The sequence below is a fragment of the Cebus imitator genome, unplaced genomic scaffold (genome assembly GCF_001604975.1).
Source record: "Cebus imitator isolate Cc_AM_T3 unplaced genomic scaffold, Cebus_imitator-1.0 Scaffold242, whole genome shotgun sequence".
NCBI lineage: Eukaryota > Metazoa > Chordata > Mammalia > Primates > Cebidae > Cebus > Cebus imitator.
In genome coordinates this window covers 2,225,206-2,242,386 of record NW_016107557.1, presented here as the reverse complement: position 1 = coordinate 2,242,386, position 17,181 = coordinate 2,225,206, and the positions used below count along the sequence as shown (strand labels likewise).

The window sequence follows — 17,181 nt, the reverse complement described above, 5'->3', positions numbered from 1 at the left end:
AACGACAGGCACACACCACCACCCTGGCTAATTTTTGTATTTTTTTCCAGAGAAGGGGTTTCACCGTGTTGGCCAGGATCGTCTTGATCCCTTAACCTCATGATCTGGCTGCCTTGGCCTCCCAAAGTGCTGGGATTACAGGCGTGAGCCACTGCACCCGGCCAGGAAGCGATTTTAAAACTGGAATGAAATCCTTTAGCTTTGGACTAGATAGAGAATGAGAACGAGAACTTGAGGCAGTGTTATAAGTCCAATGTAACACTAATGCAGACTCAGCCTGAGGACTGAGAGGCCAGGACAGGGCAAGCTTTTCCCTGCCAAAACATCAGGAACAAGTTGGAATATCTGGCCACCCTCAACCACCTGGGTCACAGGATTATGATTCCAGTTTTTGCTAGAACTTTCCTTCAGCCCAGCCTGTCCTTTCACCGAACCTGACTGATTTCAGTAGCAGGGCCCCTAGAACAGCCTAGCAGCCCGAAGCCTAGGACACAGCACAGCTGTGCTCCACACAGAGCTTGCCAGCCACTCTACAAGCAGGCCATCTTCAGGTGGCTCTTGGGAGCTGTGCTTCTTGGGGTTATGTTGGGCCAGCAGCCAGGGGTCCCCAGGGAGCTCACAGAAACCTGCTCCCGGCCAGACCCACTGCTGCAGCAGCTGCATCTGTGCCAACCCGAGGACACGGGTACCGTGAGAGCGCTCAGACAGCCATGCTCTAAATGTGAGCCTGGCCTTCTCGGAATGCCTTTTGGTGGGGGAAGTGAAGTATGCGCATCCTGTCTGTTTCTCGCTGGCCCAAAATCCCAAGCTAACGCGTCCCATCTCCCTCTGTTGCAGGAGCCTGCTGCGGTTCCTGTCCTACTCCGCCCAGGTAACAGGACAGTTTCTCATCTATGTGGGCACGTCCCTGCTCCGGGTGCTGGATGACACAGAAGAGCGGCCATCCCTCAGGTCACACGCCAGGGGCCAGCTCACATGTGGATAGGGATGCAGGCTGCCGCGGGCTCTTGAGCCAAACACTGCGCTTCTTTTGGCTCAGTGACGAATGTTGAAGATGCTTTTATGTTCTGAGCCACGTGCACTTGTAGGTCACTAGTCACCCTGCTGAGGAGTGGTGCCCAGGAAAGGAAAGGGCTTGGTGGTACATGAAGTGTGGACAGTAAGCCAGGGTGCCCTGGGAGGGAGGCGTGGAGGGCCCCAGGGGACATGCGAAGCGACCAAGCAGCAGGTGTGCCCAGGAGCAGAGTGCATGTGTCAGAGCCCTTTGGTCTGTCAACTCCTGCAATAAATCCATCCCAAGACTGACCTTCAAGATGTGATACTTCCTGTGCCTCCTTTGTCTCTCAGAACAGAAAAAAAAAGAAAGAACTTTATATAAAAGCAAAACTTAGCCAGGAATATTCTGCTAACAGACATAACCACTCGTAAGTCTTTATTAGTGCCACAAAAATAACAAGCTGCAAAATGTTGTGTTTTTTTCAAAACCCCCAAAGGGGCCCTCACACTGAAGTACTCAATTTTGGAGGTCTTCAAGGATTTTTCACTTGTGAAAGTGAAAAGACTTCACTTTTTCAGCTTTTTTTTTTTTTTTTTTGAGGCAGGGTCTAGCTGTGTCACCCAGGCTGGAGTGCAGTGGCGTGATCTCGGCTCACTGTCGCCTCGACCCCCTGGACTCAAGCCATTCTCCCACCTAAGCCTCCCGAGTAATGAGATTGCAGGTGCACACCACTGTGCCTAGTTTTTTATTTTTGTAGAAATGGGGTCTTGCTATGTTGCTCAGGCTGGTCTCAAACTCCTGGACTCAAGCAACCCTCCTGCCTGGGCCTCTCAAAGTTCTGAGATTATAGACTGGAGCCACCACACCAGGCCCAGTCTTTTTCTTTAAGGAAAAAAAAAAAAAAAACTGCACCCTCAGCTGCAGATGCTGCCTGCAGCCAGGCAGAGCACCGGGTTGCCAAAGTGGAGCTGCCCTTCATGCTGGCTCAGCTACGAGGACTGTCCTTCTGTCCTTCTGTCTCTCCTGTCTGTGGCTGGTGTCTCTAGCTGTAGGCACAGCTGGCTGAAGGCAATCAGATGACATTGTAAGAATCTGGGATGGGCACAGGGGCTCACACTTGTAATCTTAGCACTTTGGGAGGCCAAGGCGGGTGGATCACCAGAGGTCAGGAGTTCGAGACCATCCTGGCCAACATGGTGAAAGCCCCATCTATACTAAAACGCAAAAATTAGCTGGGCATGGTGGTGCGCACCTGCCATCCCAGCTACTCAGGAGGCTGAGGCAAGAGAATCATGGCTGAAGCAGGAGAATCACTTGAGCGAGACTCTGTCTCAAAAAAAAAAAAGAATCTGTCTCCCACTCCCTTGGATGTGCTTTCCTCCAGCGAGGTCCTCAGGCTCCGAAGCAGGAAGCTCTGGGCTGCACCTTGTCCCCTCATCGGACGCCCTGGGTTACGCCTCATGCTGCAGACACAGCAGCCAGGTGGCTCTGCCAGTCTGGGCCACACGCCCAGTCCTGGAGCCACCCAAAAGGGAAATGGGTACCGTTCCTATAATCAGGGGGAACAGATGCTAGAAGAAAAATCTTTCTTAATTAAGAAATGATGCCTTGGAGGCCTTTTCCTTCCCTAACCACACTCTGAACACAGAAAGACACCACAGGGTGCCCTGGAACCCTAGAGGAAGAAAACCTCTCCCCACCCCCACCCCCACCCCCTTCCCACGCTCCCAGCTGCTGCTCAGCCGTTCTGGACCTGGTGGGTCTTCCCTTCACAGACAGTTTGCAGTCCCCTTTGGGAGCCCCTGTGACAAGCGTCTGCCTGAGTCTGGGGCTCTCGCTGTGTCTGAGCCACTTTTAGAGAAGCTGGGCCAGGCCCCATGGCAGGACAGAAAACCGGAAAGGAGTGGAGGTGGCACTCCTAAAACACAGGCTCTTCATTCACACCGCAAAAAAACAGGCACTTCTATATTAGCGTTTCTTTCCTTCCAGAATGAGCTGCTGCTGCTGGTACAGCGAGGGTTACAAAGATCGTTCCCTGTTGTTCCCATAGGCTGTCTGCTGCTCGATTTCAAAACATTTCCTACATAAGGAGCTCCTGAGGGCCCTGCCCACCCCGGGCCAGCACAAGAGGAGTCGAGGAGGAGGGCATGCGGCTGGCCGGGCTGAGGGGCTCTCTCCTGCCTCTAGCTGACTCTGGGCTTGCGTCACTTCCCAAGGATTCCACCAGCCTGGGCAGTGACTGCCTGGCTTCCAAAAAAGGAATTTTCACTCCGTCGCCTGATCCCGTTGACTCAGCCACTGCCCTCGCTCGCTGGGAGGCCGGAGGACTGTATCCAGATGGTGGGGAGCTGAGGGGCCCAACCTGTGTGACAGAGGAATTGAGGAAGGGGCAGGCCTGGCCTTCTCCCCATGGGAAAGGGGGAGGAAATTCAGAAGGACCTCTTGGCATTTGGGAACTTCTGAATGAGCTGCGGCCTGCCTCCTCCCTGTCTCCTGTGCCATGATTCACGGGGTGGCCTGGGACAGAGCAGCCTCTTCGCAGAACCCCCAGGGAGGCTCCGGGCCATGGGGAGGAGGCAGCAAAGGCTGGTTTTATTGAGGCTTCGGGGCCCCTGGCCAGGAAACTGGCAGAATTGAACCCCGCTGCCTTATGGGAAGAGTCCCAGCAGGAGTGGCTCTCTCTTGTCTCTGGTTCGGATTAGGCAGCAGGCACTCCAAACGTGACTCTCTCTAAGATGAGAACAAGAAGGCGTTCTAAATCTGGGTTTAGCCCGCTAGCTCAGACCGGGATGTGCCCCCACGTGGGCAGGAGTGAGTAGGGGGAGCCACAGCACTCCAGCGGGTTCTGGGGTCCGGACTCTGTGGGTCCTGGACACCGCCACTACCTAACCCTTCAGCTGAATGCCCCGGGGTGTCGTGTGTCCTGTTCAGGGGCTGAATGTTCATCTGTGTTCATCGCTGAAGAGCTTGAATTTGAAATTATTCACTTCGAGAATCACAATTCAGAAAAAAGGAAATGGTTCCCATGAGCCTAGGTTCTACACTCCTGCAGTCACTGCATGGACCTGGACGTCACTCTCCTATGTCCCCTTTTTCAGGCACACAAACACAGGTAGTTCTGCACCTGCCCTGAGCATCCCACACACAAGTGTCCTGGCGCATCTTCGCCACATGATTCCTAGGCTAGATTCAAGGAGCACCGTCTGTCAGGAGCAGGGAACAGGGTGCAGGTCTGGGATGAACTGAGGACCTCAGAATGAAATGCTCTAAGAGCCGACCTCATAACCAGAGACAGACTCTGGCTAAAATCACCCACAGTGACCAGACTTCTCAGCCCAAGCCGCTGTCCTCCCCATAAAAATCACGGTCCAATCGACTTGGTCCAGGAACTCCATTCCCAGACAGATTTTCTTGGCCCGGATTTTAAAAATGTAAACACAGCCCCTCTTCTCCAGCCGGCACTTTCAGCACATGCTCTTCTCCTGCACCCTGAGGGAGGTGTCACTGCCCTCCAGGCCACGGCTCAGCTCAGTGCCATGGCGAAGGCCTCTCAGGACCAGGATTCAAAAACTGGGTCCATTTCCCCAAAAGGAAGTTCTCCTTTCTCCTCAAGTGATGAGGTGGGGGCTGCTTATCAAGCCATAGGTGGTGGTTGACCTCCACCCAGGAAGGCACTGTCCCCAGGCAGAGTCTCCTGGCTCCCACTCCTTCCTGTGTCATAAATAAATTGTAGGGAAAGAAACTTGTGGGCAGTACCTTTCCCTACCGCCACCTCCACGGGGACAGCTGTTCCTTGCTACACTTACCTTTGTTTTTTCAAAGGTGGTTCTGCCTTTGGAACCGCTCCCGGTGAACGATTGCCCACATCTGGCTCACCTTAGTGGGCTCTTACTTCTCTCACGCCCCCAAGGAGGCACAGCCCCGGGATTCCTCTTTGCAGTTCCTCACGACCCAGCCAGGTGGACACAGGCCCAGGCCCTCTCCAGCCACTGTGGCCGTGGGGCTACCTGCCTGCCCTCCAGCCCTGACAGCTAGCTCCCAAGACCCAGGGGGCTGGGAGGACAGCTCTTTCTTCCCCAAGATTTTACTGTATTGTGGCCAAATCAACATAACATTTTTTTAATGAGCTTTCACCTCAGTCTCCCAAGTAATTGACACTACAGGTACACACCATCACACCCAGCTCATCTTTTTTTGTTTTTTAGATTTTTTTTTTGTAGGAATAGGGTCTTACCATGTTGCCCAGGCTGTTCTCCAACTCCTGGGCTCAAGTGATCCTCCCACCTCAGCCTCCCAAAGGACTGGGGTTATGGGCATGAGCTATCACTTTTGAAATCTGATGGTCAGTGCAGAGCCTTTTACTCTGAGCCTCTTTGCCTGGTCCTGCCAGCCTGACTCCTTTTTCCTAATTAGGACTCTGCAGTGTTCATGGTTTTCTTTTTTGTTTTTTAAAAAAGAGCTAGAGTCTCACTCTCTCACACAGGCTGGAGTACAGTGGTGCGGTCATAACTCACTGCAGCTTCAACCTCCTGGGCTCAAGTGATCCTCCTGCCTCAGCCTCCCACAGTACTGGGATTACAGGTGTGAGTCACTGTGCCTTTGGACGTTTGAGGTCTAGCCACATACCAGTGAAGCAGATGTTGGGGTGAGGCTTGAAAGTGACCACTCCACTGAGTGGTCTCCCCAACTTCATGCTCCAGGGGCTCATGCGCCAAGGCACTGGGGGACATACTCTGACTACGGGGAGTTGTGTCCCACCTAGGCCCTCCTGAGATGCCCTCTGGCTATGACTGTTGGAGGCCAGTCTGTGAAGGTCACCGCAGCGACTTCCTCAGCCCACCTGCAAGATGTCTTCAGGCCATGACTGCTGGGAATCGGGTCCTCCCAGCCACTCCAAGGCCAGGCCAGGGCACCAGGACTTTTGTGATTTTGTGATATAATAAAAATATATATATTTGGCCTCTGCCCCTGTTTCTAACATAGATCTCCTAAAATCTTTGTAATCTCCTGAGTGATAGGAATGGCTGACACACAGCTCCTAAATCCTTTGGAATTTCCTGGGTTATAGGAGCATTTTTTTTTAAGACAGCATCTCGCTCTGTCACCCAGGCTGGAGTGCAGTGGTGTGATTATAGCTCACACTGCAGGTTCCTGGGCTCAAGTGATCCTCCCACCTCAGCCTCCTGAGTAGTTGGGACTGCAGGTGCACATCGCCATGCTCAGCTAATCATTATTATTTTTTTGCAGAGATGAGGTCTCCTTATGTTGTCCAGGCTGATCTCAAATTCCTGGGCTCAAGCAATCCACCTGGCCTCCCAAAGGACTGGGATGACAGGCATGAGCTGCCGCACCTGGCTGGGAGCATCTTTTGAGGAGACTCTTGGTGGGCTCCTGCATGGCCTCAGGATGGTTCCCCCGACAACCAGCCCTGTGATTAGAGGGTCAGGACTTTCAGCCTCGTCCTCCAATCTCTGGGGAGAGGAGAGGGGCTGAAGGTTGATCAATTGTGCCTGCGTAATGAAGCCTCAAGAAAAATCGCCAAGCTACAGGGCTTAGGGAGCTTCCAGAGAGTGAACGCATGGAGGCTCAGAGATCATGGTGCCCAGGGAGGCCATGGAAGCTCCACGCCCAGCCCCACACGCCTTCCCCGTGAGTGTCTTCATCTGTATCCATAATAAAAAGGTAAACATACATAAAGTGTTTCCCTGAGTTCTGTGAGTTACCCTAGCAAATTCATCACACCCAAGCTGGGGGTCATGGGAACTGAGATTTGTCACAACTTGGGGCTTGCAATGGGCATGAAAAGTGAGGGCAGCCTTGAGGACTGAGCCCCTCAGCCCATGGTGTTCAATGCTATCTCCAAGTGGACAGAGTCAGAGTTGAATTGAATGAGAGGACACCCAGCTGGTGTCTGCTAGAGAACAGCTTCTCTGTGGAGAGAAATCTCCACACAGTTCGGTGACTGGAGTGAAATATTCTGTATTGAGAGTAAGAGTAGAGAGAAAATGCAGTGTTTTTTCCACACCGCGCCCACCCCCCGTGCCCCGCTCACCCAGCCATTGTGATGTTACTGCTCATGATGGTTAACTTTGTGTGTCCACTTGGCCAGGCCGTGGTACCCAGTTTCTGGTGAAACACCAATCCTAATGTTGCTGCGAAAGGTATTTGTTTAGATGAGACTAACATTTAAATCCATGGACTTTAAGTAAAGCACACTCCCTCCAGGTTGCTCATTTGGGAGTGGCTGCATCCAGTGGATTGAAGGCCTTAAGAGAAGACTGACATTCCCCTAGAGAAATAATTCTGCCAGCACATGGCCTTGCGGGTGGCTCTGCGACATCAGTTCTTCCAGGGCTCCAGCCTGCTGGCCGCCCTGCAGATTTCAGACTTCTCAGCGCCCCCCAGTCGTACATCTGTAGACACAGCTCATGGGAATGAGATGTGGGAAGCCAAGGCAGGATCACTTTCAAGCCACACCCCAACATCTGCTTCACTGGTATGTGGCTAGACCTCAAACGTCCAAAGGCACAGTGACTCACACCTGTAATCCCAGTACTGTGGGAGGCTGAGGCAGGAGGATCACTTGAGCCCAGGAGGTTGAAGCTGCAGTGAGTTATGACCGCACCACTGTACTCCAGCCTGTGTGAGAGAGTGAGACTCTAGCTCTTTTTTAAAAAACAAAAAAGAAAACCATGGACACTGCAGAGTCCTAATTAGGAAAAAGGAGTCAGGCTGGCAGGACCAGGCAAAATTAAAGTGATAAAGCAGATAAGCTATGGGTCTGCTTTCCTCCATGGTCCGGGACAGATAAACAAAGAGAGGAAGCAGACACGCTGTGGGTCTGTTCTTCAAAATGGCCCAGGACTTGTGGCCGCCCTGAGCAGATAATGTACAGAACTCACAAATTTCCTGCTTATCAACAAACACTTCAATTTATCAAACACCTAGGCCGATAGGAAAATGGAAGTTAGTTATCAACCAGCCCAAGTTCCATTTTACAAACTCCCCAGCCAGCCTTGGTCTCCGGCAGGCAGCTACTCTTCTGCTGATTCTGCCCTCTGCAACCTTGCAATGCATTTTCCTACTTTCTCTAATACATCTGCCTTCCTTTACCTACAACTGTCTTGGTAAATTCTTTTACCCCCTCACCATCAGCCCAGTGAGTCACCGCTTACCCACCACACAAACAAAATAAAAACCTAAAAAGTTCAACTTACTCCTTTACTTAACAGAAGAATTAGAAATAGTGCTTTGACTTATTCCTTTACCTAAATCATCAAGACTTACTCCAAATGGTATTTTACTTTAGAAAAAAATCACCTCTCTCCTCAAAGGATAAAATGTGCCATGATTGGAAGCTGAGTCTCAGCTGTTATGAATGTGCGCAGAAACCTTCCCCCCAAGCCGCGCCCCCCACCCCATCCTGTTCACTGTCCTTGGCTTGAACACTTAGACATGAAGTCCCTGCAACAGGACCTCATTCAACTTGTGCAGTTTTGTTTGTCTTAGGGTGTATTTTATTTTTTTTAAGGCAAAGTCTTGCTTTGTTGCCCAGGTTGGAGTGCAGTCGCATGACCACAGCTCACTGCAGTCTTGACCTCCCAGGCTCAAGGGATCCTCCCACCTCTGCCTCCCAAACAGCTGGGACTATAGGTCCACCAGGCCCAGCTAATTTGGGGGAGGGGGGTGTTAGCCAAATATCTGGGTCCCTAAAACTTCTACCCATAGGTTATAGTTCTGTCTTGAGTTATTAAAAAAAAAAAAAATTCCTCGTGTCCAGCTTTCCTACCACAGGGCAGTGCCTTTTGAGCTTGATTCGACATCTCCCTGGAAGGGCCCCACCCCATTTCCTCCATGGGTCAACAGGTAGAGACCTGTCAAGTCCACAAACTGGGCTCTCCAATGCTCTGCCCTGAACCCACCCTAAACCTGCAGGGTATATTTCTTTCATTAGCTTCTTTTATTTCCCTGAAGTCTCTGCCAGTGTGAAGCAGAAATGTTAAATAACAATAAGAGCTATCAACAAGACCATGACAAAGGAAAGGAACCCTCTTCAGAGTGGCCACTCCAGGGGGGCTCAGGGAGGCAGCCTGGGTGCAGCTGTTGAACAGGGAATGTTGGCATGGGCACCACCTGGGGAGGCTCCCAGGGAGGCAGGGCTGCCCTTGGAGCAACTTTGATGGTCCCCTTGTGACCAGCCTTGGGATCTCTTTGAAAGCCACTTCTAAAACTCTGAGGGGCAGAGAAAAAGACAAACCCACCCAGTCATCCTCCCCCCAGGACTGGGAGAGACCATACCCACAGGTGCCTTCTCAGGCGTGCTGGGGACTTCAGCCAGGCCTCTGGAGTGCCACTATCTACTTCATCTTGTTCAATTACCACTGGAAAGCCTGAAGTCCCAGCTACTCAGGAGGCTGAGACGGGAGGATCACTTGAGGCCAGGAGTTCAAGACTAGCCTGGGCAACATAGAGACACCCTTGTCTCTAAAATAAATAAATAAAAAGTGTTGTATAATGTAACAAAATATGTAAACCTGGAACCATGTTAGATTTTTTACTCTATAAACTTTTTATTTGCTCCCAGATATCTCCTAAGTGGCATGAAGAATTAACTGATGTGCTTGGCAAGCTGGGAGCTGGAGTAAGACTAGTTGGGCCTTGACGGGCAGGCTGCGGAGCCAGAGCTGAAAAGGCAAATTGGCTATTTTCTTTCTTTTCTTTTCTTTTCGAGATAGAGTCTCTGTCACCCATGCTGGAGTGCAGTGGCGCAATCTTGGCTCACTGTAACCTCTGCCTCCCAGGTTCAAGTAGCTGGGACTACAGGCATGTGCCACCACACCTGCTTATTTATTTATTTATTTTTTGTATTTTTAGTAGAGATAGGGTTTCACTATGTTGGCCAGTCTGTTCTTGAACTCCTGACCTCAGGTGATCCATCCGCCTCAGCCTCCCAAAGTGATGGGATTAGAGATGCGAGCCACCAAATTCTCTATTTTCAAGCTTTGTATGTTCACTCTAATTTTTAAAAATGGGCCTGGATATGGTGGCATGCACTCGTAGTCTCAGCTACTAGGGAAGCTGAAGTGGGAGGATCACTGGAGCCCAGGAGGTGGAGGCCAGCCTGGGCAGCATAGCAAAAACCCCATCTCTAAATAAAAATAAAAATAAAGAGCTTGGAGCCTGGATGGGGTTGGGTATATATAGCAAGCAGAGATGCCTGGGAGGTATACCCTTTAATTTTTCACACTAAGGAGAAAGAAAAGGGTAAGAGTAGTTCAATATATTATCTGCAAAATGTTTGACCCATTTATTTGCCCATTTCTTTCTGAAAAGGGTGAATGAAAACATTTGCTATAAATCAGACACTACAGGCCCTTTTTTTCTTTAAGAAACAGGCACAGTTATTGATGAAGTTAGGTGATGGATACATGGGCTTTCATTATTCTAGTCTCTGATTTGGGTATGTTTTTAACGTTTTGGAATGAAAAGCGTTATTTATTTATTTTATTATTTATTTATTTATTTATTTCTGTGGCAGAGTCTCGCACTATCCCCCAGGCTGGAGTGCAGTGGCATGATCTTGGCTCGCTGCAACTTCCACCTCCCGGGTTCAAGCTATTCTCATTTGTCAGCTCTGCCTCAGCCTTCTGAGTAGCTGGGATTACAGGTGCCTGCTTCCACACCTGGCTAATTTTTGTATTTTTAGTAGAGATGGGGTTTCACCATGATGACAAGGCTGGTCTCAAACTCCTTACTTCAGGCGATCCGCCCACCTTGGCCTCCCAAAGTGCTGTGATTGCAGGCATTAGCCATCACACCCTGCCTATTGATTAATTTTTTAAAATGCTTCCTCCCTCCCTGGGAACTGTGAACAAAGCCCTTCTTTATATATATATATATATATATATATATATATATATATTAAAAGAAGGGCTTATTATATAATATATATATATATAGGTATATGTATTAAAAGAAGGGCTTATTATATATAATATATATATATACACACACACACATATTAGAGATGGGGGTCTCACTTCACTATGATGTCCAAGATTGGTCTCAAACTCCTGGCCTCAAACGATCCTCCTACTTCGGCCTCCCAAAACGCTGGATGATAGGCATGAGCCAGGCCAAAGCCCTTCCTTTAACCACAGCTCTGGAGACTGCACTGCCACTTGGGCAGCCAGGGCTGCCAGGGTTTCCGGAGGGAACGGCCTCCTGACTACGCCCGGCTTCCCCAAGGTGAGCTCAAGACCCGCTGGGCTTCCCTGTTGCAAGCTGTGGAGGCTCTCTTCGGATGCAGGTGGCTGCAGAGCGCTCTTGCAGAGTCGGTATTGGTAGCGGGTTGAGCTGCACCGACTCAGCCCAAGAGAGCAGTGTCGGGCCACGCACTGTGCTCCCGCCTGCCCTGCGCCCAGACCTTGGCCTGCCCTGGAGTTGGAGAGGGACGCGAGCTCCCCACGCTGCCCCAAGCGATGGTGCTGAGGCGTCCTCCCTCTGCGTGTCCCCACGCCGCATTCCGGCGTCCTCGGAACAGCCGGCACGGGCAGGGCGGGCGTCAGCTGTCCGGGCCGCACCCCCCGCAGGGGAATTCCTCGGCCCGCCGCTGCCTGCCAGGCTGACCCAGACCCAGGAGCTCAGGTGAAGGCAGTGGCTAGCCGGAGCGCGCTGCCCCAGCGGCTCCTCCCAGGCAGGGAGGCGGCGGAGGATGCGGGGGCGCCCGGGGAGAAATACCTCATCCGACTAGGAAAGCGTGGTGACCCCCTGCCTCCCTGGGCAGAACTCCCCTCCCAGGAATGAGCATGGGACAATGTGGTTCCTCCTGTTGAATCGGGTTCTGACCGAGTCTGCTGCAGCTGCAGGCTGGCGCGCCCCGCCGGGCAGATCCCCCGCGGAGCTCTGGGGCCCGGTTTCTAGTGTACGCAGCTGGGGACCAAATGTGCGTCCGGGCAGGTCTCTTGGCCTTTCCCAGACTCCGCTCCCTCATCTGTAGGAACGTGAACCATGTCCGCCCTGGACAGGACGGCGGTCGTCAGAGATGCGCGGGCCAGGCGAGGGACACAGCGCGGATCTGCTGGTTTCTCCCTTGATTCATGCGTGGGCGTGAAGCGTATTCTTGGGAGTTGGCACAAGTGTGACTTAGTAAGGAAGGGTGAACGTTGCTGGGATGGGTGGGGAAAAATGTTTTCTGCCTCACGAGGCCAGCTGGAGCGGGGAGTGGCCGCCGCAGGATTCCTGCGCGCAGCTGAGACAGCTGGGGCGGGGCGGCTCCGCTCACACTGGTTCAACTCTCCAAACAGCCGTCGCGCCGCTGTCCAGAACAGAGGATAAGAATTTCACGGGACTTTTGTCTGGAAGTTTGCGGTTCACAAGGCGTTTTTACCTACATGATCACAGTAGCTTTCCCAGCAAGGCTGTTGGCCAGAGAGGCTGCTCTCCCCGCCCTGGAGCCTGAGAGAGGCCGAGTTCCAAGTTTGTCCAAGGGAAAGGTCGGGCGGACCCTGCCACCCACCTCCCTGCCACCCACCACCCTTCCTTCCAAGGAGCACTTAGGACCGAGCCTAGGACTCGCTACAAAGCTCAGTTCCAAACTAGGCCGGCGGGGACTGACTAGGAATGAAATTCAGGCAAACACCTGGCCGATCACAATCAGGTGCCAACCATTCTGACTCTATTTTTTAATGCAATCCTAACTTACAATATATTAAACTCTGAGAAAGGCCTAGAGAGAGAGCCACTTTGCTAAGGTAGGCATTATTCAATTTTTCCTTATTCCTATCACAATATTCTGGCTCCTCCTCTCAGAAACGGGAAGTCCTGCACAGCAAGTTTCCTGCTGTCCTAGTCTCTCCATTCACAATGGTGGGCTAAGGGCATTGGCATGGGAAGTAACATGCAGGAAGTGTCCTCTTTAACCTTCAGGAATGTACATTCTATGCCAGAGGTGGGACTTCTGAATGTGGAAGGCAAGATCCTCTGCTGGGGCAGGGCTGGGTGAGTGCAGAGGCTGTGGTGGGTACAGACACGGGGAGGCCGTGGCTCAGCTCTCAAAGTGCTGTGTGGTGATGTCTTACCCATTTGGAATCTGGGACCTGAAAAAGAGCACATCGACTCATCCTAGCCTGGAGGTGCCGGCGGTGCAGATTAAGTTGATTTAATCCAATCCACAGGGGTAAAATTAGCTTTAAAAAAAAAGGAACATTCCATTTGTGCTTTTAACTGAGAAAGTGCCGCACAGCTTTAGATATCTTTGCAGACAGCTGTTCAGTATGCAACAGTTCAGCTGGTAGCAGGAAAGGCGTGAAGATAGATGAGCAGATCCAAAAGATCCAGAGATGGGGAAGGGCCGGGAGGAGGGGAGGGGAGTGGGCAAGGGTCTTTTCAGAGGTGAAGGCAGAAGTCCCAAGGGTGGATGGACACAAGAGCAGGGTCCAAGCAGGGGACAAAGGTGGAAGTCTGGGACCAAGGGTGGAGGTAGCAGCTGTGAAGAGAGCAGGAAACAAGAGGTGGGGGCTGCAGGGAGAGATTCCAGTTCCCGGGAGGGCTCGTCTTGAGAACCCAGGCAGGGTCTGAAGCCCAGGAGAACAAAGCTCTGTGACTGGAGCCAAAGGTCAAGGTTCTGGGCAGGGTCCACTGCAATTATGGCTTTTCCGTGAATGCTATCACAAAGCAAAGAGGAAGATAACTAATCAACAGATGCAAGTTCTGACTTATAAAATCTGGGTCACACAAAGCTGCATCTGGCCTTTGTGCACACGTCTGCTGGACTCATAAGTATGACCCTGGAAACCACTGGCCTGCGGAGCAAGAGAAGACAGAGGTCACCAGGGTGCCCCTGGGAAATCCCGTTTTCCGGAATCTGTGCCAGTTCAGCTGTGTTGCACAAAGTCTGCCCCCTGTCCCCTGCAGGGTCGCACCAGGGCCCCTCTGCCCTGCAGACTGGAACTGTGCGGATGCCCTCACTGTCGACTGTTGAGCCTCCCAGCCCGAGGCAGAAGGCAGGCTGCCATTCCTTCCTGGGTACCTTCCACACTCTGCCCTCTTGCACTCACCAGCTGCTCCCCACGTTCATTCCCAGCACTTCCTTCCTCGATATGGACAGGAAGAAAATGTGCCAAGCCACGTAATAGTAAGACTGATGGCAGTCACTCTTTGTTCCTGGAATAATTTTATAAATTATTATAATAATATTGCTGGGCACAGTGACTCCCAGCTGTAATCCCAGCAATTTGGCCGAGGTAGGAGGATCACTTGAACCCAAGAGTCTGAGACCAATCTGGGCAACAGTGAGACCCTGCCTTTTATTATATTAAAAAATTAAATACAAAAAAGAAAAACAGGCCGGGCGCTGTGCCTCACACCTCTAACCCTAGCACTTTACCAGGCCAAGGCAGGTGGATCATCTGAAGTCAAGAATTCAAGATCAGCCTGGCCAACGTGACAAAGCCTGGTCTCTACTAAAAATACAAAAATTAGCCAGGTGTGGTGGCCAGTGCCTATAATCCCAGCTATTCAGGAGGCTGGGGCAAGAGAATCACTTGAACCTGCGAGACGGAGGTTGCAGTGAGCCAAGGTTGTGCCCCTGCACTCCAGCCTGGGCGACAAAAGCGAGACTCCATCTCCAAAAAAACAAAAATATACATATATATATTTATATTTATAAGATCACATTATAGATTATATGTTACAATAATTAATTATTTTTGTCTGTCTCAGATGTTACTAAAAATCCATAAGGACTACAATCAGCACCTAACGCAGGGCCTGGGACATAGCAAGTGCTCAATATTTGTGGAAGAAAAGAGTGAATAAATCAAGAAATCATCATTAAACACTTAAAATTGTGTCAAACGAACCAAACAGTGCCATGCCCATGTGACCCTGACCTGAAGCCTCTGGCCAAGAAGGCCCTTGAACTCCCAGGCCCTCCCTGGGAGCAGGTCAGGCAGGGCAGAGGGCACAGGGTGGAGTCACAGGGAAAGATGAGCAAGGTGCTACCCACAGGAAGATGCCCGCCCCATCCCCCCTTGGTATCTGCCCCCTGTGAACACGGTGGCCTGTCTTCTCCAGGCCTCTTCCCTTTTCTCTGCCTCTGCCTTCTCTTTTCTCCTCCCTACTACAGAATGGAACATTTATTTTCTTTGTCATATAAACTTGGTAAATACTTGTTTGATTGTAAACAAACAGTGATTGAGTATACCTTTATCACAAAAACACCTATACAAAACAACCTTCCAAATCAAATAATCACTTAGATCAATATTTTACTTAATGTGACCTTAATTTTTAATAGCCCAGTGGGCCTCAACAAAACAGTTTCAGAACTGTCTCCTACAGCTTCAGGACTCTCAGTGCAAGTATGTGGTGTGCACGCTGTCAAACGTGACGTGCCTGCTGCGTGCAGGACAGCAACAGACGAGAATAACACAAAGCACGCAGCAGTCCAACAGCCCCATGCGGCTGCAGTTACATCCCCCAGGTTCCCGTGTGGCAGAGCCGAAGTTAAGCCACAGCGCTGCAGGATGCACTCATCCAGCCACCCTCTATTAGCAGGAAGGTTCCATGCTCTGACACCGGCAAGGGCTAGACACTACAGAATCACAGTGAAGGGGACAGAGAACACTGCAAATGAAACCATCAGGACAGTCCCCAGAGGAAGCTTGTGAGCAACACAGCCTGCAGGGCATAGAGCTCTATCTGTGTTATCTTTGGTTACTCTTCGGTGTTCTCCAATGTTTGTGAAGCTTGTCTATTACTCTCCTTCCCCCTTAAAAAAATTGTGGGTAAAAAAAAAAGCATAACATAAAATTTACCATCTTAATTATTTTTACATGCACAGGTCAGTAGCAATTATATTCACGTTATTCACATTATTGTGCAACGGATCTCCAGAATTTTTTCATCTTACAAGGCTCTATTATTATCTATTACTTTTTTTTTTTTTTCTGAGATAGAGTCTTGCTCTGTCGCCCAGGCTGGAGTGCAGTGGCACCATCTCAGCTCACTAAAACCTCCTCCCAGGTTCTCATGCCTCAGCCTCCCAAGAACCTGGGATTACAGGCTCCTGCCGCCACACCTGTCTAATTTTTGTATTTTTAGAAGAGACAGGGTTTCACCATGTTGGCCAGGCTGGTCTCAAACTCCTGACCTCAGGTGATCTGCCTACCTCAGCCTCCCAAAGTGCTGGGACTACAGGCATGAGCTACCGTGCCTGACCTCATCTATTACTTTATAATGTAAAGATAATAAAAGAGTATTTTCAAACATGCAACCCCCAAGAGTATTTTCAAACATGTGAGCCTCCAAGGTAACAAAAGAGTGTTTTCAAACATGTGAGCCCAAGTAAGAGAGTTGTCCTGCTTCTGCTGCTTTCAAAATCCCAGGGTAAGAGTGCCTTTCCTTACTTCCCCTGCCCCCACCCTAAATCCCCTGTTGGGAGATTCCAGAGCTGGCTCTCACCTGGCTCCCCTTGCCCATCCTGGAGCTTCTCTCCCCTCCTCCCGGCTCCTGCTTCAGCCCCCAGCCCCTGCCAGCATGTGTTCAAAACCAGGGGCCAGTCTCGGGGAGTGGCCATGAGTGTGTTGGTGTGTGTGGCGAGGGGGCTCTGGAGAAGCCTAGGGGTTTGGGCTTCTCACATGTGGTTTGATTCAACCCCCTAGTGTTGCAGAGGAAGATGATGCTCAGAGGTCACACAGACAGTTAGGGGTTCATCAGGGACTAACCCGAGGGTTCCATCACCTCACTCAGAGCTCTTCCCACTAAAATGCGCTGAAGACAGAAGGGTCACGCTCCGCAGGGAAGAGCACTCGATGACAGCTATGTGTGGGATATGCCCCCTGTATTCTGAGTTGCTGTACAACAAGACTACCGTCCATCCTGGCAGCATGAGACAGCTGTCAAATCACATGTGTTACAAACTAGACTTGCTACACTCAACTTTCTATGCAAATATTTATTCTTCATTGTGTACTTCATGGATACATGCTCATTACCATCTTAGAAGAGATGAAATGGGGCTGTGAGATGTTGGTCAAAGGAGACACAATTTCAGTCATAGGAGGAACAAGGCAGAGAGACCTATTACAACATGGTGACTGTGCTTAGTAACAACTTATTGTGTTCCTGAAAACTGCTCAGAGAATAGAGTCTAAGTGTTCTCACCACACAAAAAAGATAAC

The 17,181-nt window shown here is 50.8% G+C and overlaps 1 protein-coding gene across 1 annotated transcript in view; it reads left to right on the top strand.

Annotated features, from left to right (window-relative positions):
- The window catches only part of CIDEA (cell death inducing DFFA like effector a), a 22,861-nt gene extending 21,549 nt beyond the window's left edge, over nucleotides 1-1,312 (top strand). The window contains exon 5 of the mRNA XM_017498472.2: nucleotides 838-1,312. Coding sequence (XP_017353961.1) covers nucleotides 838-985 — 148 coding nt within the window. The 3' untranslated portion in view covers nucleotides 986-1,312. The remainder of the gene's footprint in view (nucleotides 1-837) is intronic.
- The last annotated feature ends 15,869 nt before the right edge of the window (nucleotides 1,313-17,181 follow it).